Below are 22,745 nucleotides of genomic sequence, written 5' to 3'. Positions count from 1 at the left end.
AAAAAACTAAAAGAAAGACCCAAGGCTCCTCCTGAAGTGTTTAATTCATCTAACCAAAAAGAGTAGAAGTTGCAAGACTGCTGAGGTGAGACACCAAGTTAAATAAAACAAGGTTGAGTCTACAGCACAGAAACAGGCCATTGACTCAACTAATTTATGCTAGTGTTGATACTCCATATGAACTGCCCCACTCTCATTCCCTCTTCCAACCCTGCCCTCCTCACTTCCCTTGATCCTCTTCTTCATCATCAAAGCCTCCCACTACTGTATCAATACTCGCTGCTTGAATCACTCAGTATGGCAGTGAAGGTCACATTCTCGTCAATCTCGGATCATAGCTCTCTTACATATATGCTCGGCCTTGTGGACTCATCCAAAAACTGGAAACAGTTCCTCCACATTCACCCTATCAAAGTAATTTCAAATCAAATTGGAAGGAATTTAATCAGATCTCCTCTCAGACCTCTCTTCAGGATAGAAGCCCAGCCAGTTCAACAAGACGTATCAGTGAGGACTCAAAAATAAAATGGAAGCAGGCAGTTTAAGTACACAATATCTTCCTGTCTGGTCCAAATAAATTTGACTCTTCTGTTTAAAACTTTGACATCCAACCTATCATTTATCAAAGCCAAATATGGGGTCAAACTGTGGGCTTAACTGGCCTTCCAGCCAGAACACAAGAACATTTCATTCAGCCTATTGTGTCTGTGCTGGTCAAAAAAAAAGGGCAATCCAGCTTAATCCCATTTTGCAACTCTGGATGCTTTATAGGTTACAGCTCTTCAAGAGTCTTTTTTAAAAACATGATGAGAGTTTCTGACTCTGAAGTCCTTTCAGCAAATTCCACTCCATCTGCAAACCTTTCTGAGCATGAAGTATAGGAGTTGAAAGGATGTTGTGACTGTATAGGACATTAGTTGGGCCACTTTTGGAATTTTGTATGCAATTCAGGTCTCCCTCCTATAGAAAGAATGTTGTGGAACTCAAAAGGGTTCAGAAAAGATTTACAAGGTGTTGCCAGAGTTGGAGGGTTTGAGTTGTAGGGAAAGGCTGATAGGTGGGGCTGTTTTCCCTGGAGTGTTGGAGGCTGAGGGGTTGCTTATAGAGGTTTATTAAATCATGAGGGGCATGGATAGGGTAAATAGACAAGGTCTTCTCCCTGGGTTGCAGGAGCCCAGAATGAGAGGGCATAGGTTTAGGCTGAGAGGAGGAAGAATTAAAATTGACCTAAGAGGCAATCAATTCATGCATAAGGTGGTTCGTATATGAAATGAGCTGCCAGAGGAAGTGGTGGAGGCTGGTACAATTATAACATTTAAAAGGCATCTGGATGGGATAGGAAGAGGAGGGTTTAGTAGGGATATGGGCCAAGTGCTGGCAAATGGGACTAGATTAGGCTTGGATATCTGGTTGACATGGATGAGTCGGACCGAAGGGTCTGTTTCTGTACTGTATATCTATATGACTCTACAACTCCCCTCTAATTCTCCTATCTGTCCCCTGGCTATTGGCCTCTCTGCTGACAGAAATAGTTCCTATTCACTCCATCTCAGCCCTCCACAGTTTTACACACTTTTTCAACATTGTCTGGAAATAGTCATAGAGATGTACAGCATGGAAACAGACCCTTCGGTCCAACCCATCCATGCCGACCAGATATCCCAACCCAATCTAGTCCCACCTGCCAGCACCCAGCCCATATCCCTCCAAACCCTTTCTATTCATATGCCCATCCAAATGCCTCTTAAACGTTGCAATTGTACCAGCCTCCACCACTTCCTCTGGCAGCTCATTCCATACATGTACCACCCTCTGCGTGAAAAAGTTGCCCCTTCGGTCTCTTTTATATCTTTCCCCTCTCACCCTAAACCTATGCCCTCTAGTTCTGGACTCCCCAACCCCAGGGAAAAGACTTTGCCTATTTATCCTATCCATGCCCCTCATAATTTTGTAAACCTCTATAAGGTCATCCTCAGCTTCCGACGCTCCAGGGAAAACAGCCCCAGCCTGTTCAGCCTCTACCTATAGCTCAAATTCTCCAACCCTGGCAACATCCTTGTAAATCTTTTCTGAACCCTTTCAAGTTTCACAACATCTTTCCGATAGGAAGGAGACCAGAATTGCATGCAATATTCCAACAGTGGCCTAACCAATGTCCTGTACAGCCGTAACATGACCTCCCAACTCCTGTACTCAATACACTGACCAATAAAGGAAAACATACCAAACGTCTTCTTCACTATCCTATCTATCTGCGACTCCACTTTCAAGGAGCTATGAACCTGCACTCCCAAGTATATAAGTCCTGCTAAGATTTGCTTTCCCAAAATGCAGCACCTCACATTTATCTGAATTAAACTCCATCTGCTACTTCTCAACCCGTTGGCTCATCTGGTCCAGATCCTGTTGTAATCTGAGGTAACTCTCTTCGCTGTCCACCACACCTCCAATTTTGGTGTCATCTGCAAACTTACTAACTGTACCTCTTATGCTCTCATCCAAATCATTTATGTAAATGACAAAAAGTAGGGGGCCCAGCACTGATCCTTGTGGCACTCCACTGGTCACAGGCCTCCATTCTGAAAAACAACCCTCCACCACCACCCTCTGTCTTCTACCTTTGAGCCAGTTCTGTATCCAAATGGCTAGTTCTCTCTGTATTCCATGAGATCTAACCTTGCTAATCAGTCTCCAATGGGGAACCTTGTCAAACACCTTATTGAAGTCCATAGAGATCACATCTACTGCTCTGCCCTCATCAATCTTCTTTGTTACTTCATCAAAAAACTCAATCAAGTTTGTGAGACATGATTTCCCACGCACAAAGCCATGTTGACTGTCCCGAACCAGTCCTTGCCTTTCCAAATACATGTACATCCTGTCCCTCAGGATTCCCTCCAACAACGTGCCCACCGCCGAGGTAAGGCTCACTGATCTATAGTTCCCTGGCTTGCCTTTACTGCCCTTCTTAAACAGTGGCACCACGTTTGCCAACCTCCAGTCTTCCAGCACCTCACCTGTGACTATCGATGATAACAAATATCTCAGCAAGAGGCCCAGCAATTACTTCTCTAGCTTCCCACAGAGTTCTCGGGTACACCTGATCAGGTCCTGGGGATTTATCCACCTTTAACCATTTCAAGACATTCAGCACTTCCTCTTCTGTAATCTGGACATTTTGCAAGATGTCACCATCTATTTCCCTACAGTCTATATCTTCCATATCCTTTTCCACAGTAAATACTGATATAAAGTATTCATTTAGTATCTCCCCCATTTTCTGTGGCTCCAAACAAAGGCCGCCTTGCTGATCTTTGAGGAGCCCTATTCTCTCCCTAGTTACCCTTTTGTCCTTAATATATTTGTAAAAACCCTTTGGATTCTCCTGAATTCTATTTACCAAAGCTATCTCATATCCCCGTTTTGCCCTCCTGATTTCCCTCTTAACTATACTCCTACTTTCTTTCTACTCTTCTAAGGATTCATTCCATCCATCCTGTCTATACCTGACATGTGCTTCCTTCTTTTACTTAACCAAACCCTCAATTTCTTTAGTCATCCAGCATTCCATATAACACCAGCCTTCCCTTTGTTGACGATTTAAACACGGTCAGGTGAGTGGGCAATGGGGGAAATGTGAAAGTGAATAGACTTTGAATAGGTAAAATCAGGCCCATTAACAGTGGGCTGAGCTGGAGGTACACAGGCAGTTTTCACTTAGACAGAATGACCAGACACACTGCATCTCACTCCTTCATCGATCTGAAAAACATGATTCAGCGGCTGGCAAAAGATGGGGGTGGAGTACTCAGAAGCATTTACTGTAATGCAAAATATTTATCTGGAATGACAGTCAGGGACTTTCCAATTCACATCCTAATTTTTTTTTAAAACTGGCCTGTTTAACGACAAGTGCCAAATGAATTAGTTTGACAGGATTCCAGAGTTATTTACATTTTTCAGCAGCTCGTCAAGAAGGTAAAAATAGTGTCCAAGAATGAAAACAGATAAGGTCAATAGAATGGCATAGACATCAAGATCATTTCAACAAAGTGACATTCTGGGGGAAATTCACATTCAAAACATCAGTGTCACTTTAAGTTTCTACTGGGTCTGTCTCCTCCAGCGATACAGGCCCCTGCTAGGCCCAACTCTCCCAATGACCCAGGCTTCTGCTGGTCTATTATTCAAGCTAGATGTGACATTAAATTGCACTGAGACATTATGGGGTGGAGAAACTGCGTAGTCTCTGATACGAAAGTCATCCAGTTCTTAGATTGAAGCTTTCTGGGGAATGACTTGTGCTTCTCTAATGACTTGTATTTGTTTATTATGCTACTGTGTCTCCCCACCACACCCCTATTTCTTATTTTGGCATCTCAGTGCCTTATCTTAAAAACTGCAATTTCAAGAGAAAGTATGGGGTCCTTTTATCATCCCATTAACAGGACACGATGATCTTTAAGTGGTTTTAAGGGTGAAAAATGAGTCAGCTCTCAGAGTGAACAGAACCTCTCACACTCCTGTCTATGTTTATTTTATTCCTGTGTTATGTGTGTGTGTAAGTACAGGGACTCAGTAAAAACACAATGTGCAAAATTATTTTATTCAACATTTCCACCACCAGGAAAAACACCCATGAAACCAGTAACAAGCAAAGCCCGGTAGGGGCGATGCTTATGTGAAAAACTAAGTGAAGGCGGAAGGGTAGAGATTCAAATCAAAATAGAGTTGGAGGGGGAAATAGAGCACTCCACACCCAAACACTCTTCTTTATATTTCTTTTTCGAAATCTACCCCTTTTTTCTTTTTTATAATTTTACTCCTCACACTACCGCCTAACTAAGGTAGTGCTTATTTTTCCCCAGCATCCATGTTGTGTGTGTGCAGGTGTGAGGCACAGTGAAAGACAACAGGTATACAAATCTTTATTCACTTCCCACCACCAGGAAGAAAGGAAACACCCAAATAACCAGTGACAAGCAGCACAGTTCTCATCAAAGGACAATGCTGCATGATCAAAAAAAAAGTGAAGGGGAGGGCAGGGATTAAATCAAAATAGAGTTAGAGGGGGAAATAAAGCACTCCACACCCAGACACTCTTTCTTTTCTCTTTTCGTTTTTTTTTGGAGAGTCCTTCGGTCACTGATCTAGCTCCCTCAGAACCAGCTCTCAAGAGTGACAGGATGTCTAACACTTCTGTTCTTTTTTATTCCTCCCCCTACACTACCACCTGACAGCGGTAGTGCTTATTTTTCTCCAGCACCCATGTCGTGTGCATGCAGGTGTCGGAAATATTGAAAAATGACAAGTGTGCAAATCTTTATTTATATTCCACCACCAGGAAGAAGGGAAACACCCAAATGGCTAGTGACAAGCAGTGCCCTTCTCAAAGGGCAATGCTGCGTGATCAAACAGTGAAGGGGAGGGCAGGGATTAAATCAAAACAGAGTTGGAGGGGGAAATAAAGCACTCCACACCCAGACACTCTTGTTTTTTTTTATTTTTCACTCCTTTTTTTTTATATACCCCACACATTACTGCTTAACTGCAGTAGTGCTTATTTTTCTCCAGCACCCATGTTGTGTGTGTGTGTGTGTGTGTGTAGGTGTGAGACACAGTGAAAGAACACTCCCAATCAGGGAACTTATCTTCTATGATATCCACCTGGTTAACCTCATTACAATCACTACATCCCTCCCCTTCTGAGTCCTAGGACCTAGGCAGTTTCTTTTTTGTAGCTCCTCCTGGGACGTTGTATCACTGGGTCAGGTTCCTCTGACTCTGCCTTGGATATGGACAGGGCGTAACACACAGTACATGCCTCTTGTGCCCTGGGCATCTCGGAAGAAATTCATTCTCTTCTTCAGGTGGCAAGGGTGTTGAGGCGGTGACACACAACTTGTCCACCTCAGATTCTGAAGTCTCTTCAATGCTTGACAGAAATGGAGAATCCATGGGTTCCAACAGCTTTTCAGGCTGTTCTGAGGAACCAAGCACATTTTTCTCCAGCTGCATTTGCGGGTTTGGAATTTTCATATGGTCCATGTGCTTGTTCAAGACTGTCGCACCTACCTGAACTTCATATGTCACTGGACCTGACCTCACGTTGATCATGCCTCTTACCCATGCAGGGCCATTCCCATGGTTCCGATATCAAATTTTGTCCCTTGAAGTAAACGCTCTCTCAGTTAGAGGAGTCTTGTGTCCAGAACTGGCATTCCTGATACCATTTCACCCTCTCCACCAGGTCCAGGAAGATCAGATTTAATCTGGTGCAGAGCCTTCTCCCCATTAGCAACTCTGCCAGTACTATCCTGTAGTTGCATGAGGGGTGTCCTATAATCAAAAAGGAACCAGGGCAGTTTGGTATCTGGTGAAGCTGTAGGCTATTTCTTCATTTTCCTGAAAGCTGTGGCTTGGCAATGCAACCATTTCCAAGGCTGATCCGTTTTTAGGAGTTGAATCAAAGGTGTCAGAATGGAGGTCAGGTTATCTACGAACTTTCCATAACAATTCAACAGCCCAAGGAAAGATCTAAGCTCCAATACAGACGTGCGAACCGGGACACTTTTGATCACCTTTACTTTATCTTCCGAAGAGTGTAACCCAGTTTGTCAACTCTGTAGCCCAAATAGGTTACTTAGGGTGGCTGGAACACAAATCTTCCCCTTCTAAGGTATACACTCCCCTTGGAGAAACATCTAAGACTATGTCCAAGTTCTCTAAGTGCTCCTTGTTGGTTTCCCAGTTGTTAGTATGCCATCAAGATAATTGGCGATTGGCAGGGGGAGGCGGGAGGGTGTAGGGTGTGGTAGTAGACCTTGTAAAATGTTCTCCATCGTCCACTGAAAAGTGGCACAGACTGTTACTACCCCAAATGGCAGTCTTGTATATTGATACAAACCCTGGTGGGAATTAATTGTAGCATACGTCTGGGAATCCTCATCTAACTGGAATTGCAAGTATGCATGACTCATGACCACCTTCATGAAGGACAGCTCCCTGGCCAACTTGGTGTATAAATCCTCTATATGCAAGGGATTCGGTATTTATCCAGTTGTGAAAAGTGGTTTACCATTTGTTTAAAATCCCTACAAAGGCGAACTGACCCATTGAGCTTCACAATCAGTACGACCAGTGCTGCCCATTCCACTAACTGGACTGGTTTGATGATTCCTTCTCTTTCCAGCCTCCTGATTTCTGCCCGTAAAGCAAATGGCACTGCACGGATCTTGCAGAATCATGGAATTACTTCCTGGTCAACATGCCAGGTGGCCTTGACTCCTTTAATACTCCCCCGACCTTCCTGAAAAATCTCTGGGTATTTAATTAGGACTTCACTTAGGCAACCATTTTCTCAGTGAAAAATGTTGAGTCAATCTAGGTGAATCTTTCTCAACCAATTTCACCCCTTCAAGCTTGGGCCTGAGCCTTCCTTTACTACAATCTGTGGTAACTGAACCAGCTGCTTCTCATAAGAGAATAGAACATGGCCGAGGTTCTACCCTTAATCAGTAAAGGTTGCCTGGTGTAGGTTCTCAGTCTAGCTGACGGCTTGCACCACCTTAATGATCGGATCCAGAGCGAATTTTGTTCAAGACTGGTTCTGCAACTACTGAAAGGTGTGCATTGGTATCGACCTCCATTAGAACTGGGTGACTATTTAACCAGACATTTATTTTTTTGGGTCTGATTTGGACGTTGCAAAGTAATTTAACTATTTCCAAACCAGATGTAGATGGACCTTCCAGGGTGTACACTTTCCTGTAGTCTGGTCCACGAGTTCTCTTACTCAATTCAGGCCTAGTGGGACTCTTTTGCTATCTCGAGTCCACATAATGGCAGCAACTACAATGGTTTATTGGCCTGGATGCTGAAGAAAATTTTAACAGGTTGGCTGAGGCTTGGCATTGTTTTGGCATTTTGCTGAAGGCTGACCTAGAGTCCCTTTTGTTCAAGATAGGTCCTAAGAGAGGCTATGCAATTGCCTTCACTTCAAATGGTGTTCCCTAAGCTCAGTCAGACTGGCGAGGGTGTCCACTTCCACTGGAATACCCTGCAAATCATATGCTCCACTTGCCGCATTGTCCAATGATAAAGGCTGTTGAGTACACGTTTGAAGTGCAGTTGGGCTTCAGCTGGTAGGTGCTTTTGCATGGTTACATCCTTAATCCCAAATACCAAACGGTCTCTCAGCATCCCATTAAGGGTTAAACCAAAGTCACATGCCTTTGCCAGTCATCTTCACCTAGTCAAAAGACCCGATATGGATTCTTCTTGTTCTCAAATTGCTGAGTAAAACCAATAGCATTTCAGAATTAGGGGAGGCTTGGGGTTATAATATTCCTTAACTAAATCCATCAGCTCTTGAAAGGATTTAGGATCTGGTGCCTCAGGGAAAGTTAGGTTCCTAATAACTGAAAAAGCTGTGGGTCCACAAACTGTCAGGAGAATTACTTGTTGCCCCAATGTCATTTGCCCAGAAAAAGTAACACATTCTTTCCATACACTGGGCCCAGTCTTCGATCAAACGCGTCAAGCTTCCTAAATAACAGCATTACGCCAATTCAAAGACGACTAACTGGAAAGCTCTGTCAAAGATCCAGCACAGGCAAGATGTGCCAAATGCCTTCCTTCTGTGCTGTATCATTCTAGGATTATCTTGTTTGAATGGCATATGGAGCAACAGCATAAAGCAAAGGTCCATGACCCCTCTGTGTTTGACTTCACAAATTCAAAAAAGCACGGTCAAATAATGAGTGCCTGTGTGATATACAACTGCAAACTCTGGCCAAATACAACAGTTCCTGGAATTGAGAGGGACTTTGATATTGCAAAATGCACTACAGCACCAATGCAAAACCTTCGAATCCACATACCTCTCCCTATCTCCGTTACCTCCTTGCACTGCAATTCCAGCCTTCTCTGCATCAGTGCTCCAGGAAGGATGTTATTAAACTGGAAAAGATTTACAAGGATGTTCCTGAGACTGGAGGGTTTGATTTATAAGGAGAGGTTAGATAGGCTGGGACCTTATTACTTGGATGGTAGGAGCTTATCAAGGTTTAAAGAAATCGTCAGGGGCATAGATAAGGTGAACAGCCAAGGTCTTTCCCTCGGGTAGGGGACTCCAAAACTAGAGAGCATCGGTTTAAGGTGAGGGGAAAAGAATTAAAAAGAACCTGAGGGGCAACTTTTTCACACTGAGGGGTGCATATATGGAATGAGCTTCCAGAGGAAGTGGTAGAGGCAGGTGAAATTATAACACTTAGACAGGTACATGGATAGGAAAGGGTTTCAAGGGATATTGGCCAAATGCAGGAAATGGGACTAGTTCAGCTGAAGGGTATGATTGCATGCTAGATGACTCTCTGGCTCTATGAAAAAAAATCCCAACCATCATTGTTGCTGCCTGGTCTGGTGAAAGTGGGCAGAAAGATAATTACAGATGTGGTCATAATCCAGAGACATCTGGAGGTGGGAAAGCAAGAGAGAGAGAAATAGCGGGACAGAGACAGATACACACAGCACGTGTATTTATATCGCTTCTTTCAAACCTTCTGCGTGTCTCGAAGCACTTTAAAGCCAATGATAAAATATTTTAAACTGCAGTCACTGTTGTAATGCATGAAACTATGTGCTGCAAATAGCAGTGAAGTAATATTTAGTCAGATTGATTGAGGGATAAATATTGGCCAGGACACCAGAGAAAACTGTCCTTCTTCAAAATACTGCCATGGAAGTTTTTATGTTCACCTGAGAAGGCAAACATCTGATCTAAAAGATAATGTCTGCCATTCTCCACCCATTCTTTAGAAAACCAGTTTATACCTTCCACATCGAATAAGAATTCTCCTTCTACTGGACTTTACTTACCACGACATAAGATTCCCTGTGACGTGATTGGTTGCTTGCATACCGCACAGTTCTTTTTCTTCTTAAATACTTTCTCCTTAAAGCTGTGAGTACTTGGAACATCAACCTTACCAGGCTGCAAGACAGAAAAGAGACACGTGTGAGATTCACCTCAGCAACAACCATTGCCATCAATGAGCTTTACTGATAGGAGGTTGAAGGTAAGCGTACAACACTTGTCTAAACAGCATCTCAGAACACAGCTCACTCACTGCTGCTAGGAAATGGGCATGCACCATTCTGAGTTTTAGCTTCATTCTCATTTAATTGGAAGCCTACTTGTTTGTTTCAAAATGACATGTTTAAGGAAGCTCTCACCAGAACATCAACACCAAATATTCAAATAATCTGAAGGCAGCAATAAAGTACACTGGGTTTCAGGCTTCAATGCTCATGTACAGGATTGGATCAGTAGCACCACTACTGACCCAGATTCTGCAGGATATATCTGTCAGACCAGACCTTTATCAGGTTCTGAGGAACCAGCACAACCAACCTCCGTGCCACTTTGCTAGATGGAGTTTGAAATATCTGCCCCATCCTAAAATCAGAAGTGCATCCTGTAATTAATCCACACCCAACTTCACATACCAGCATTCACATGAAAGAATGCTCTGTTAGCCCACACTGCTAGAGGTTTAGAAGAATAAGATGTGATCTCATTGAAACGTTCGGGGGATTGACAGTATTGAGGTTGAAAGGCAGTTTCTTCCTATCTGGAAAGTCTAAAACAACAGGGTCACAGTGTGAGAATGAGAGGCCAGCCATTTGGAACCGAAAGGGATTTTTTTCACTCAAAGGGCTATAAACCTTTGGAATTCTCTACTCCAGAGGGTTGTGGATGCTCAGTTGTACAGTATATTACTGAGAATGATAGATGTTTGGACACAGAGAATTAAGGAATATGAGGACGGCGTGAAAAGGCAGAGTCAAGGTCATTCATGATCTCATTGAATCGGAGTAAGCTTGAAGGCCAAATGGCCTACTCCTGCTGTTCTTTCATCCTTGGCTCATCTTTCATTTTCCCTTTCTCCCTTCTTGTTAACTTGGCAGAGCATGACTTTGAGCTACTTCTGTGAAAGTGCTGGCAAGTTCTTCATTATTATTGTTTAGAACATCATGTTTTGCAACATAACTGTCTTTTATTTAATGATGATACATTTTTGTCACTTTTCTTGTAGACACTCCAAGATGAAGCTCAAGCTCAAGCTGAAAGTATGTGGTGATTGTGGTTTCATAGGTTCAAGGCTAAGGCCCAAGAGAACCCAATAAGGGCAGGGTAACACTGGGATAAACACTGACTTTGTGAGATAGTGGACAACATTTTGCAGCTGTCCTGAGATTACATTTCCATTAACTGCGAGTTCCCGTGATTCTCTATAACCAAACAAGAACCAACACAGATTTGAGTTTTTTTCAGGGAAATGGGGGGAGTATTAGTTATACTTATGGATGGCTCTAGATTAGCTATGGAGACGCATCGACGACTTCAATGCATTGAGGCTTCCACAACACTCGAGGTACCAGGCCCATTCCAACGTGGCTAATTTTACCCTCACAAAGGTCTTCGAGGATCGGAACTTAATTTGATTGGGCGACTTCAATATAATCGAGAGCTGAATCAGTGGTCAGCAGGATTTGTTTAAACACATTAACGATTCTTTACACTTCTGTCAACGACCATCTCACGAGGGCCAAATTCCACATGTTCGATGTCCGCAAGATGGCGGAGATGTAAAACACATGCAGCCTGTCACACAATTCTGCACCCTCCCCCCACCCCAAACTGTGTGTTACAACGTACACACTCCCCATCGGATCTCCTCAGGGAGGCTCACGCGCGAAATTAAAAGGGTGGGAAAATTTCAGACCTATTTGGAAGAAAAATTATCTAGCTGATCGAGACGTGTCCAGGAGCTCACGTCAGGGCCCGAATACTGACGCGGAAGGTATTTATTTTTCAAGGTCAGACTTATTGAACATGTTTTTAAAAGACTCTCTTCTTGCCAAAACAAAAAAAAATCGGTTTACGACCACGACGGAGTTGATTACATAATTAACAGGGTGTCTCTATGGTGATGGATACCCTTCCTTCAAATGCAGGGTGTTCTCTCGGGGATGTGTTTAACTGGACAACACGACAGAGCTGCCGATCTAAAACGAAGCGACTGCTGAGCTGAGTGACAATGTTTTGTTTTACCACAGAAAAAGACTTGGCCTTTGGATGACATATTTATCGAAGTTGTCCACTGCCTCTTGCAGTAGTTAAAGTGGATGTTAAAGATCCCACGGTATTATATTCAAAGGTTGTTATGCGGTGCCTCAGGGAGCATTCTTTTCTCAGCCAACCGTGCCAAAAAAAACGTAGGGATTCAAACAGAAAAACAGGTCATTCGGCCCCTCCGGCTCGTGTTATTATTTAACCTCCGCTTCATTTTCTTCACGTTCATCTGCTCTAATCTTGAACGTTTACAGTATCTGCCTCAGCTGCTAACCCTGAAAGTGAATCACTCAAGCACCTCTTCTCTTCATTAAGGGATTCCACCACCCCCACCCCCCTTTCTATTGTAAATCGGAAATACATGACGATTCTTTCTAAATTCTTTGCAACTAATGATACTCGTGTCATTTTAAAGTCACTTTTGGTATCTCCATTTTAATCTAATTTTTGCAAGGCTGTCCCATGCAGTCCAACATGCTTCCACAGAGAGAAATTGCTGGAAAAACTCAGTAGGTCTGGCAGCACCAGTGCAGAGAAAGCAGAGTTAAAGTTTTGGGTCCAGTGACCCTTCTTCAGAACTGTTCAGAGAGAATTAACTGTTCGTTCATCTAATTCCTCTTTATGGGTTCTTGTCTGCAAAATGGGGCCATCTTTGGATGAGGCATTAATGCCCTGTCTGCCCTGTCAGGTGGATATAAAAAGTGCCTTGGTGCTACTTTGAAAAACAGGAGCTATCCTTCTCCTTTGTTTCCAGGTTAATATTTATCCATCAATCAATATCGTTTCAAAAACATTATCTGGTTATGATCAGATTGCTTTTGTGGGAACTCGCTGTGTGCAAATTGGCTGCTGCTTTTCCAACATTAGTGCCAACTATTCAAAAGAATTTCACAGGATGTTCGTATTTTAGAACCTCTTGAACTCGCAAAAGATGTGATAGAAGTGCAAAACATTCTTCTTTTATTTGTTAATTAACAGTTGGAGGAGATCTTGTGACCTTCCTGCTTCTGAGCCCACAACTCTGGGTTCAAATCCTACTCCAAAACTTGAAAGCCAAAAAAGGTGTGTTCAGAGTGTGGCCAAACTGTTTGAGTATCAACCTGCAATTCCTTCCAACATGCTAATGGTAAATGGTGAGAGTAGGCGAGATTCCTAGACAACCATGTGATGGAAAGAATTTGGAGCCTTTACCATCACTATCCATAGCTTCAGACTACTATTGCCACAGCAACATGGATTCCTTCAGAACCCATTAGCTTAGTTGGCTGGATTAATGTTGATCAGATTTATGCCAACAGCATGGGATTTGATCGCCATTCCAGCTGTATTGGATTCAGAACCTACTTCTTTAGCATGGTGGCTCAGTGGTTAGCACTGCTGCATCACAGCGCCAGGGACCTGGGTTCAGTTTCAGCCTCAGGCGACTGTGTGGAGTTGCGCATTCTCCCCATGTCTATATGAGTTTGCTCTGGTTTCCTCCCATTGTCCAAAGATGTTCAGGTTAGGAGGATTGGCTATGCTAAATTGTCCATAATGTTCAGGGATGTGTAGGTTAGGTGAATTAGTCATGGGAAATGCAGGGTTACAGGAAAAGGACTTTGGGGGGGGGAGGTGGGGGTGTCTGGGTGGGATGCTCTTCAGAGGGTCGATGGGCCGAATCACCTGCTTCCACACTGTAGGGATTCAATGATTCTTGTGAAGCAGCACCGTGGGTTAGACCTGCCTTCAGATAGCGATCTGAAGAAGAATTAATGAGGATGTCTTCTCCTTTACATGAACCAACAGATCTTTCTTAATGAACATTAGGAATTAAACTGATTATATTTTAAATCTTGGAGCAGAAAATATAGTAAAGGACTTGAAGGAAGAGTCATCTGGGCCTGGATTAGATTAGATTCCCTACAGTGTGGGAACAGGCCCTGCAGCCCAACAATTCCACACCGACCCTCCAAAGAGTAACCCACCCAGATCTATTTCCCTCTGACTAATGCACCTAACACTACGGACAATTTAGCATGACCAATTCACCTGATCTGCACATCTTCGGATTGTGGGAGGAAACCAGAGCACCCGGAGGAAACCCACGCAGACACAGGGAGAATGTGCAAACTTCACACAGACAGTCACCCGAGGCTGAAATCGAAGCTGGGACCGTGAGGCAGCAGTGCTAACCACTGAGCCACCGTGCTGCCTAGCAGTACTGAAAGAGTCTCTCTTTTTATTTCTCTCTGAACATTTTAAATGGACATGTTCAAGCACTCAGGAAGTGCAAAACTGGAGAGAATTTCATAAACGTGTTTATGATAATCTGCAATCTCTATGCTAACCATGTGACTATCCCATTTCCTTTCTGATAAAAAGGCAAGGATGCAGAACTTGCAATAACACATAGGAAGTAAAGGATAAAGTGGCATACAATATGCAAGCTCTTATTTCCCCCTTTTACGAACCATAATCCTGGAGTTTTTTTACTGTGCTGAAAGACTGCTATTGTTTCACCATCCTACTGTGTGAACAACCAAGTTTCTCTGTCACTTTCACAGACATGCAACACTTTGTGTCCTTGTACCATCCACATTGGACCAGCATTAGATTTAGAAGAACATTCTGAAGCAGGCATGCCTTAATCCTTTCCATACTTAAAGACTAGAACATTAATTTTCTCCTTATTTTCTAATCAGGAATGTGGATCAAGATCTAAGAATTGAAAAGGACAGCAGCTAACAAGCAGAAATGGAAACTGCACATTCGGATGATACCAAGTGCATGCAACTCCCACTCATGGCTTCAGAGGCTCTTAATGTAATTTATGCCTAGATCCTGCCAGCAGTCTAACCCTGGATACACTCAAGGCAAACTGCAGAAATTCATGATGAGAAACAGGACAGTAAATTATTGATAATGGAACCAAATTAGTCCAATCCATTAATATTGATTTTGGTTCATTAGCTTCAAAGCCAAAAATTTACTGCCAAATGATATGATTTTTAAAATTACTGAAGCCACATTTACAGTCATTTCACCAGTACAGCCAGGCCATATATTCAAAATATTCCATGTATTGAATGAACAGGAAGAAACCTTTAATATAACCAGCCAGGCTACAGTAAAAAGAGACTTGGATTTTCTACAGCACCTTTCATGACCACAGGATGTTCCAAAGCTCTCTACAGCCAACAAAAAAAACCTCTGGAAAATGCAGTAACTGTTGTAACATAGAAAGTGTGCTTGCCAATTTGCAAGATCCCACAAACATCAAGATGATATCGACTAGCAAATTTGCTTTCTCGTGGTGTTTGAGGAATGAATATGGGCTAAAATGTGAGAGAGAATGTCCCTGCTCTTCAAAGCAGTACCAAGGGAGTATTTTATGTCTACCCAAGAGGGCAGGTACCCTGAATTTACAGTCATATCTGACACCTCCAATACTGCACAACTCCCTCAGTACTACACGGGGAATGTCAGCCTCGATTGTTGCAGTCAAGTCCTAGAGTGGCATTTGAACCCACAACCTTCTGACTCAGAGGTAAGAGTGCCACTGATTGAATCATACACATCCAACATTATAAAATCAAAGTACTGATTGAGGCTATTTTCACATAAAATGTGCTCAAACTGGCTTTCTACTTTGGGCTAAAGCCTGTTCTCATAAAACCTCTCTACTTAGAAACTTTAACCCTTGATCATTGAATGATTCTTTCAATGCTATTAGATTTTTTCTTTTCCCAGAAAGCTTAAAAAAGCAGAAGGATTTTTTTTCCAATGTATCAATGTTACAAACTGTGTAATAGGATGCTGCCTTGTGGGAGTAGGAGTTCACTTGGTTTGTGCAGCACCTCCTGAATCGGAAATGGTTTGCGGGTCATGACCAACTGGACACAAAGCAGATGTACAACAGGAAAGGGACTGCGCACAGTCTGTTTGTATAAACACTTGAACATTTTATGAAACTACTTGGAGATCTCCAAGCTTACATTTAGCAAGTACACACATTGGTGGTGAGAACCTTGCCTGCTGCACTCAGGTTGGAAAATGATGGGCATCTTGCCAGAATGTGCCCCTTACTTTTATCAATTCCAAAATGAATATATGTTTAGATCATAGAGTGAGAGTTTCTCACTGAAATTTGGATGTTGTTTAAAACTCCAGAAGGGGGGGTCTAAAAACTTCGGAGTGTTATGCTGTTGTCACAATGATTTCTTTATTAAATGGGCACTGTGCACTATAAACCATGCCTGCTGCCCACGACTGACTAATCACCTTAAACTCGGCAAATGTGGAAGCTGGTGGTTAGCTCTCGGCATTTGTGTTCACTATAAGAAAATACAGTGGACCAGGGCTATATCCTACAAGGACGATGGAAGCAAAAATGATCAATGAAATTGAATGGACCGCTGAAGAAAATAAATTTTCAGGCTTCTGGGATAGAGTGGCAAAATGGGACTGAGTGGATGGTTCTACGAGAGCTGGCATGGACTTAGGAATGCACCAGTAGCCTCCTTCTGTGTCATAATGACTTAATTTAGAACAGTAAAGGTAAAGACACCATAGTCCCAGAGGACCACAGACTGCGGTCTCATTAGGGAGAGAGACGACTGATGGTGATTTAACCTGCAGTTCACCGCACCTCAGGCAAGAGGCAACATTGAGAAGATGGGACCTCAGCTAACGCAGGAGTTGAACCCAGGTTATTGGCACCACTCTTGCATCGCAAAACAGCCATCCAGCCAACTGAACTAACCAAAGACCTCTCCTTCTCAACCTCTCCCCTCACCTGAGGCATGATGACCCTCCGGTTAAACCACTACTAGTCATCTCTCTCTAATGAGACAGCAGCCCTATGTCTGGTAGGACTATGGTAACTTTACCTTGAGAACAGTAAGATGCCTGGTTTGATCTCCAGTTCTGTTAAGTTATTTGCAGTTGGGATAGTGGCAGAGCAGGTTAAAATTAGGTTCACACCCCGAGTTAGGGAGAGTGAGGGAAGAAAAAAGAGAACAGCTACAAAAATGCACAAGTGTCAAGGTTGTGAATGGGCAAGATCAGGCTAATCTGCAAATACCCCCACCCGTCAACGTGCTCCAGCAGCCTTCAAACACTCAGCACCCAGGCTAACATAGAAACAATGACCATTTGGTGAGGTAATCCATTGCCTTTAGCATGGATTTTCAAGGAACTTGCCTCACCCACAGCAGCTTGTGGGAACACGAGCCAGCAGTCTCTCAGAAAACCTTGAGTTTCTCAAGTGCCTCAGACAGATTGTATAACCACTTTGCAAACCAAAAAAAACTTCGCACAATATTAAAAATACGACAGGACTTGTATTTAGGAGGTTATTTGTGCAACTTTTGTTTTCCCACCAGACAGCTGCTGGCTCCAATTTCTCTCCAGTTAATGAGTAGAGGCTTTGCTGCCAAGTTCCTTAGCTCACCACTCCAACAGTTATACCAAGATCGGTTTCGCAAACTAAGGATGGGAAGGATTGGCACCTGGAGGATGGGCAGTAGTGACACTTAGGGGAAGGGAGGGACTGGCACCTGGAGGATGGGCAGCAGTAACACTTGGATGGATTGGCACCTGGAGGATGGGCAGCAGTTACACTTGGGGGATGGGAGGGATTGGCACCTGGAGGATGGGTGATGTGGCAGGGACTAGCATTTGGAGAATGGTAGATGCCAATCTCTGTCTAATGAGCCAGTTTACTGAGGTTCTTCAGTGCTATCCTGCCTTTCAGGAAGCTTTTTTTCAGGGATTGTTGGCATAGAAAATGCACTTTTGCAGTATGAGTGGTACACATTGTTTGGAGCAGAGTAGAAGGAGCTTTATTTTGTATTTAGCCAGAATTAACTTAAATCTTAGGTGTCTGAAGTTGCCAAAGAACTGTGTTCCATCTCTCCTGAATAGCATCCTTCCTCTGGATCAACACAGAATTCAGTTAAAAGGTTTATTCAGAAAATTATGTCATTCAAGAAGTCAATGTTAATATAATTCAATAGTAGAATACAATATTTTGTTGAACAACTAAATCAAAACTCATCTGAGAATGAACAGAGCTTGAGCCATCTAAAATGCTGTGACCCTTCTAACCCAGTACTCACAGTCAACTTGATTTATCTTGAGATCAATGGAATTTTCCCTCAATTTTTGTAAAGGTAATGATTGTTTTCTTTCAAACATAATGCAGAAAGTGTGCCTTCTGTTCAGCCAAGAGGACTGAAGGTGGATAGTCCCACTTGTAGGCTGACCCCATTTCCCATACAGGACATAGAAGCATACAGAGCTGCCTGCATTAGGAAAATCATGCAGATACAGTGCAAATTGTCAGTGAATTCAGGCTCCCTAGAATACCATGTCCTGCATCAAATAAAATTGAGCTGTATTGAATTGTACTGTGATGACATTTTAGGAACAACACATATTTTTGGGGAAATAAATCACTTCCTTTGGTTTGAAAATTCAATCATTTTAATGTTCCCCACTTTGAAAAATAGCCATTGTTTTTAGAAGAGTTTGCAATTTCCCTTATTCTTGTTTAGTTAGAATATTACTCCAAACATCCCTCTCTGATTTGAATAAGATCTGCCTTCAATCACACAACATTGACGTCTTTCATGAAAATAACTTTTCAGACGTCAGGAACAAGTGCTGCCATTTACTGTGGTGACATTGCAGAGATTTCACATAATACAAAGACTATGAAGTTTTTTTATTATAAATCAGAGGAGGCTATCTAAAATAATATGCAACCTAAATAAGGTGGATAAGAAGGATGTATTTTCCTTACCAGAGCGAGATCAATAACTAGGAGGCCTAGACATACAGTAATTGGTGAAAGGATGAGGGGTGGGGGGCAATGGAGATAACTTTTGTCACCCATAGACTGGTGAGTGGATGGAACTCACTGCTTGAAAGGCTGGGACAGGTAGAAACCTCCATCATGGTTAAAAAATACTTGTAAATGTGCTTGAAGTGCTGTATTCTACAAGGCTATGGAGCAGGAACTGCAAAGTGGAATCAGACTGGATAGTTCTATTCTTGGCCAGCACAGACACACTAGGCCAAACGGCCTCCAACCGTGTCAAAGAATTTCAATGTTTGCTACACTCTATGTTTCTATTCTAAACTACCAGCCATTTGTTTCAGACTGAAGCCTTTGCACAGTTTTAGCATGAGGTGGGAAAGCTATCCCACCTGCTTCCCCGGAACAGACATGCAAACAAACAGAAGAGCCAGGAATCTGCTCCTGACCTGATAAAATCCTCTCAAGTTGATAATGGAATTGGCTCTTGTTTCTAAAAGCACCCAAGTTGAACTGAATGAAAGACCATTTCTCTGTGGGTAAGTGTTCACTTCCTCCACTTGCCTTTCCCCTCAAGGCTTCCTCTGGTGCTGAGGGTCTCAGCCACCTGGTCCTCCTTTGGATTTCAGATAGAACCATATTGTCAGCTGGAATTACTTCAGTTTACCCGTGGGGCTTATGCAGTCAGAACCAGAGTCCAGATGTTACTGAAAGATGCAGAGGCCTCATTAGCACACTCATCCTTCTTCCCTTATGACAGAAAAATAAAATTGGCTTTGCTAATGGGAATTGGGCAGTGGAGGCAATACAGGCTGAGTGACCTGTGCTGTCCTATTATCTAACTCTTCTAGCAGTGCCTCCATTATCCTGAGGGGAAACAATGGAGGAATTGCTGCAGAACTGTTGTATAATTCCTTAAAGGTACAAAGGGGCCCGGTCTCCATTAATGAACCGGTTTTAAATGGCTTTAGTGAATGTTCAGCTGTTATAAGATGTCTAACTGGCATGGATTCATACCTTTAGGAAAAATTCCTAAGCAACCTCACTTGGCCTTGTCCATGGGGAAGTCACCAGTGGTGCTATCACTGCAAAACTATTCTGAAGTTCAAAAGTACTTTATTTGCTGTGAAGTGCTTGGAAACTGTAACATCAATTTACACCTTGGGAACTGTGAGTAAAGCCTCACAATAATACCTCTCATTATTGCAGGAACCACTCAAATCATAACTGGCTTAAACAACTTCGAGCAAAAAGAAAAAAATTACGACCAATGAATAACAACTTTAATTCACACTAAAATTATTTTAGCTCCTATCCACCTGAAAATGGGGTTAAAATGTCTTCAGTTTGATTCCACTCAGGCCTCATTTCTAAGGTTGCCTCCAAGTGTGTATTTTTTTATCTATTCTTTCATGGGATGTAGGCTATGTTAGCATTTACTGCCCATCACTGGTGCTGCTGAGCCACTTTCTTGAACTGCTGCAGTCCATGTGCTTTAGGTAGACCCACAATGTCCTCAGGTTGGGAATTCCAGGATTTTGACCCAGCAACAGTGAAGGAACTGTTATTTCCAAATCAGGATATTACGTGACTTGAAGGGGAACATGCACGTGATGGCTTTCTTGTGTATCTGCTGCCCTTGTCCTTCTGGATGAAAGTGAACTTTGGTTTGGAAGAAGCTGTCTAAGGAACCTTGGTGAACTTTCTGCAATGCATCTTGTGGATGGGTGCACACTACCACCACTAGGTATTGCTGGTGGAGGGAGTGAATGCTTTATGTAGTGGATGGTAAATCAAATGAGCTGTTTTGACCTGTACTGGATAGTACTGAGCTTCTTGGATGTTGGAGCTGCACCCATCCAGGCAAGTGGATTTATGCCTTTTAGATGGTGGACAGGCTTTGTAGAGTCAGGAGGTAAGTTGCTCATCACTGTTGCATTGTAAGAAGGCTAATAAACTTGATTTGACAGCAGTGAAAAGCTCTGAGAAACAGGATTTTTATTCACTGCCTTTACCTGGAAATACCAGTGGACAGCAAATACAAACAAACAAAGTCAGAGCCAATGGTATTCAGGTCAACTGGAGAGTGTCACAAAGTCATGACTGTGACTTTGTAATTACTGGACCTGCGGCTAATGCTAAAATTGCAAATGTTGTTCATTCATAAGTAAATGGGGTTGATTCAGCTTAATAAAACTTGACACTTATAATGAACTGCTTCCATTTCACTCATACAAGGACAAGAGTTCACAGAATTTAGGTAAGAGGTGCAGGAGGAATGCAAGAAAGAATTTGCTTTTTACACAGCAAGTGGTAATAACCTGGAACTTCCTGCCTATGAGGGTGGTGGAAGCTGAATCAAATCAAAAGGGAAATGGATGGGCATTTGGGGGAAATAAGCTTGCAGGGCTATAGGATAGAGTAGGGAAATGGACCTGGCTGGATTATGGTCCACGAGCCACCATGAGCTCAATGGTCTCCTGTGTCTCAATGACTCTGGGATTTTAATATGAGAGTAATGTTAGGGTTAGAATTGGTCCATTTTACTCATTACAATCAAACTGTCATCCATTTGTGTTTCTCTCATTCATATCAAACTGCACCAATTAAAGAAAAGAATCAAGATGGCCACCCAGCTGACAGACATCGATTAACGTCACCTGATATCCTCTGTCTCCAAAATATCAGGATGCCCAAAGATACATTCAAGTCCCAAGAATATATGTTTCTGATACTCAGCATGAGGTCACAGAACATAGGACTTGGCAACAGAAGTAGGCCATTCAGCCCATCCAGTCTGCTCCACCATTCAAATAAATCGTTGCTGATCTGATAATCCTCAACTCGGTTTTCCTGCCTTTTCCCTATAACCCTTGATTGCCTTACTGATTAAAAATTAATCTCAGCCTTGACTGTACTTAATGACCCAGCCTCTACAGCCCCCTGTAATAAAGAATTCCACAGATTCATTATCCTCAGAAAAAAATTCCTCCCCATCTCTATCTTAAATCAGCAACCCCTAATTCTGAGATTATGACTTCTGGTCTAGACTCTCCCAAAAGGAGAAATAACGTTTCCACAGCTATCCTGTCAAGCCTCCTAAGAATCTTGTATGTTTCAATAAGGTTGCCTCTCATTCTTCTAAATTCCAATGAGTACATGCCAACCTACTCAATCTCTCCTCATAAAACAATTCCTACATACATGGCATCAGTCTAGTGAACCTTCTCTGGACTGCCTCCAATGCTAGTATATCTTTCTTTCATTAGATAAGAGTCCCAAAACTGTTCACAGTATTCCGGCTGTGGTCTGACTACTGCCTTGTCTAGTTTTAGTGAAACCTCCCTACTTTTATACTCCTTCTCAATTAAATAAAGGCCAACATTCCATTTGCTTTGCCTATGACCCACTGAACTTGGATACTAGTTTTTTGTGATTTATCGATGGGGACTCCCAAATTCCTCTGTGCTGTATCTTTCTGCAGTCTTTCCTTTTTTAAATAATATTCAGCTCTTCTCTTCTTCCTGCCAAAAGTGCACAACCTCACACTTTTTTCACATTAAATTTATCTATGGAGGATTTTCCCACTTGTTTAGCCTATCTGTATCCCTCTGCAGACTGTGTCATCTGCAATACTTGCCTTCCCATCTATTTTTGTGTCATCTGCAAACTCAGCTACAGTACATTCACCTCCTTCATTCAAGTCATTTACATATATTTATATTATAGTAAATAATTCTGCACTGATCCCGTGGTATACCACCAGTTACAAGTTGCCATTCTGAAAATGCACCCTTTATCCTAACT

The 22,745-nt window shown here is 42.6% G+C and overlaps 1 protein-coding gene across 4 annotated transcripts in view; it reads right to left on the bottom strand.

Annotated features, from left to right (window-relative positions):
* LOC132805784 (tensin-1-like) overlaps nucleotides 1-22,745 on the bottom strand; it is a 284,100-nt gene that overhangs the window by 178,384 nt on the left and 82,971 nt on the right. For all 4 annotated transcript variants that reach the window (XM_060821037.1, XM_060821039.1, XM_060821038.1 and 1 more), the window contains exon 2: nucleotides 9,880-9,994. In XM_060821037.1, the coding sequence (XP_060677020.1) occupies nucleotides 9,880-9,994 (115 nt within the window). The remainder of the gene's footprint in view (nucleotides 1-9,879; nucleotides 9,995-22,745) is intronic.

Source organism: Hemiscyllium ocellatum, chromosome X (genome assembly GCF_020745735.1).
Source record: "Hemiscyllium ocellatum isolate sHemOce1 chromosome X, sHemOce1.pat.X.cur, whole genome shotgun sequence".
Classification (NCBI taxonomy): Eukaryota; Metazoa; Chordata; class Chondrichthyes; order Orectolobiformes; family Hemiscylliidae; genus Hemiscyllium; species Hemiscyllium ocellatum.
This window is presented reverse-complemented; position numbering and strand designations above follow the sequence as displayed.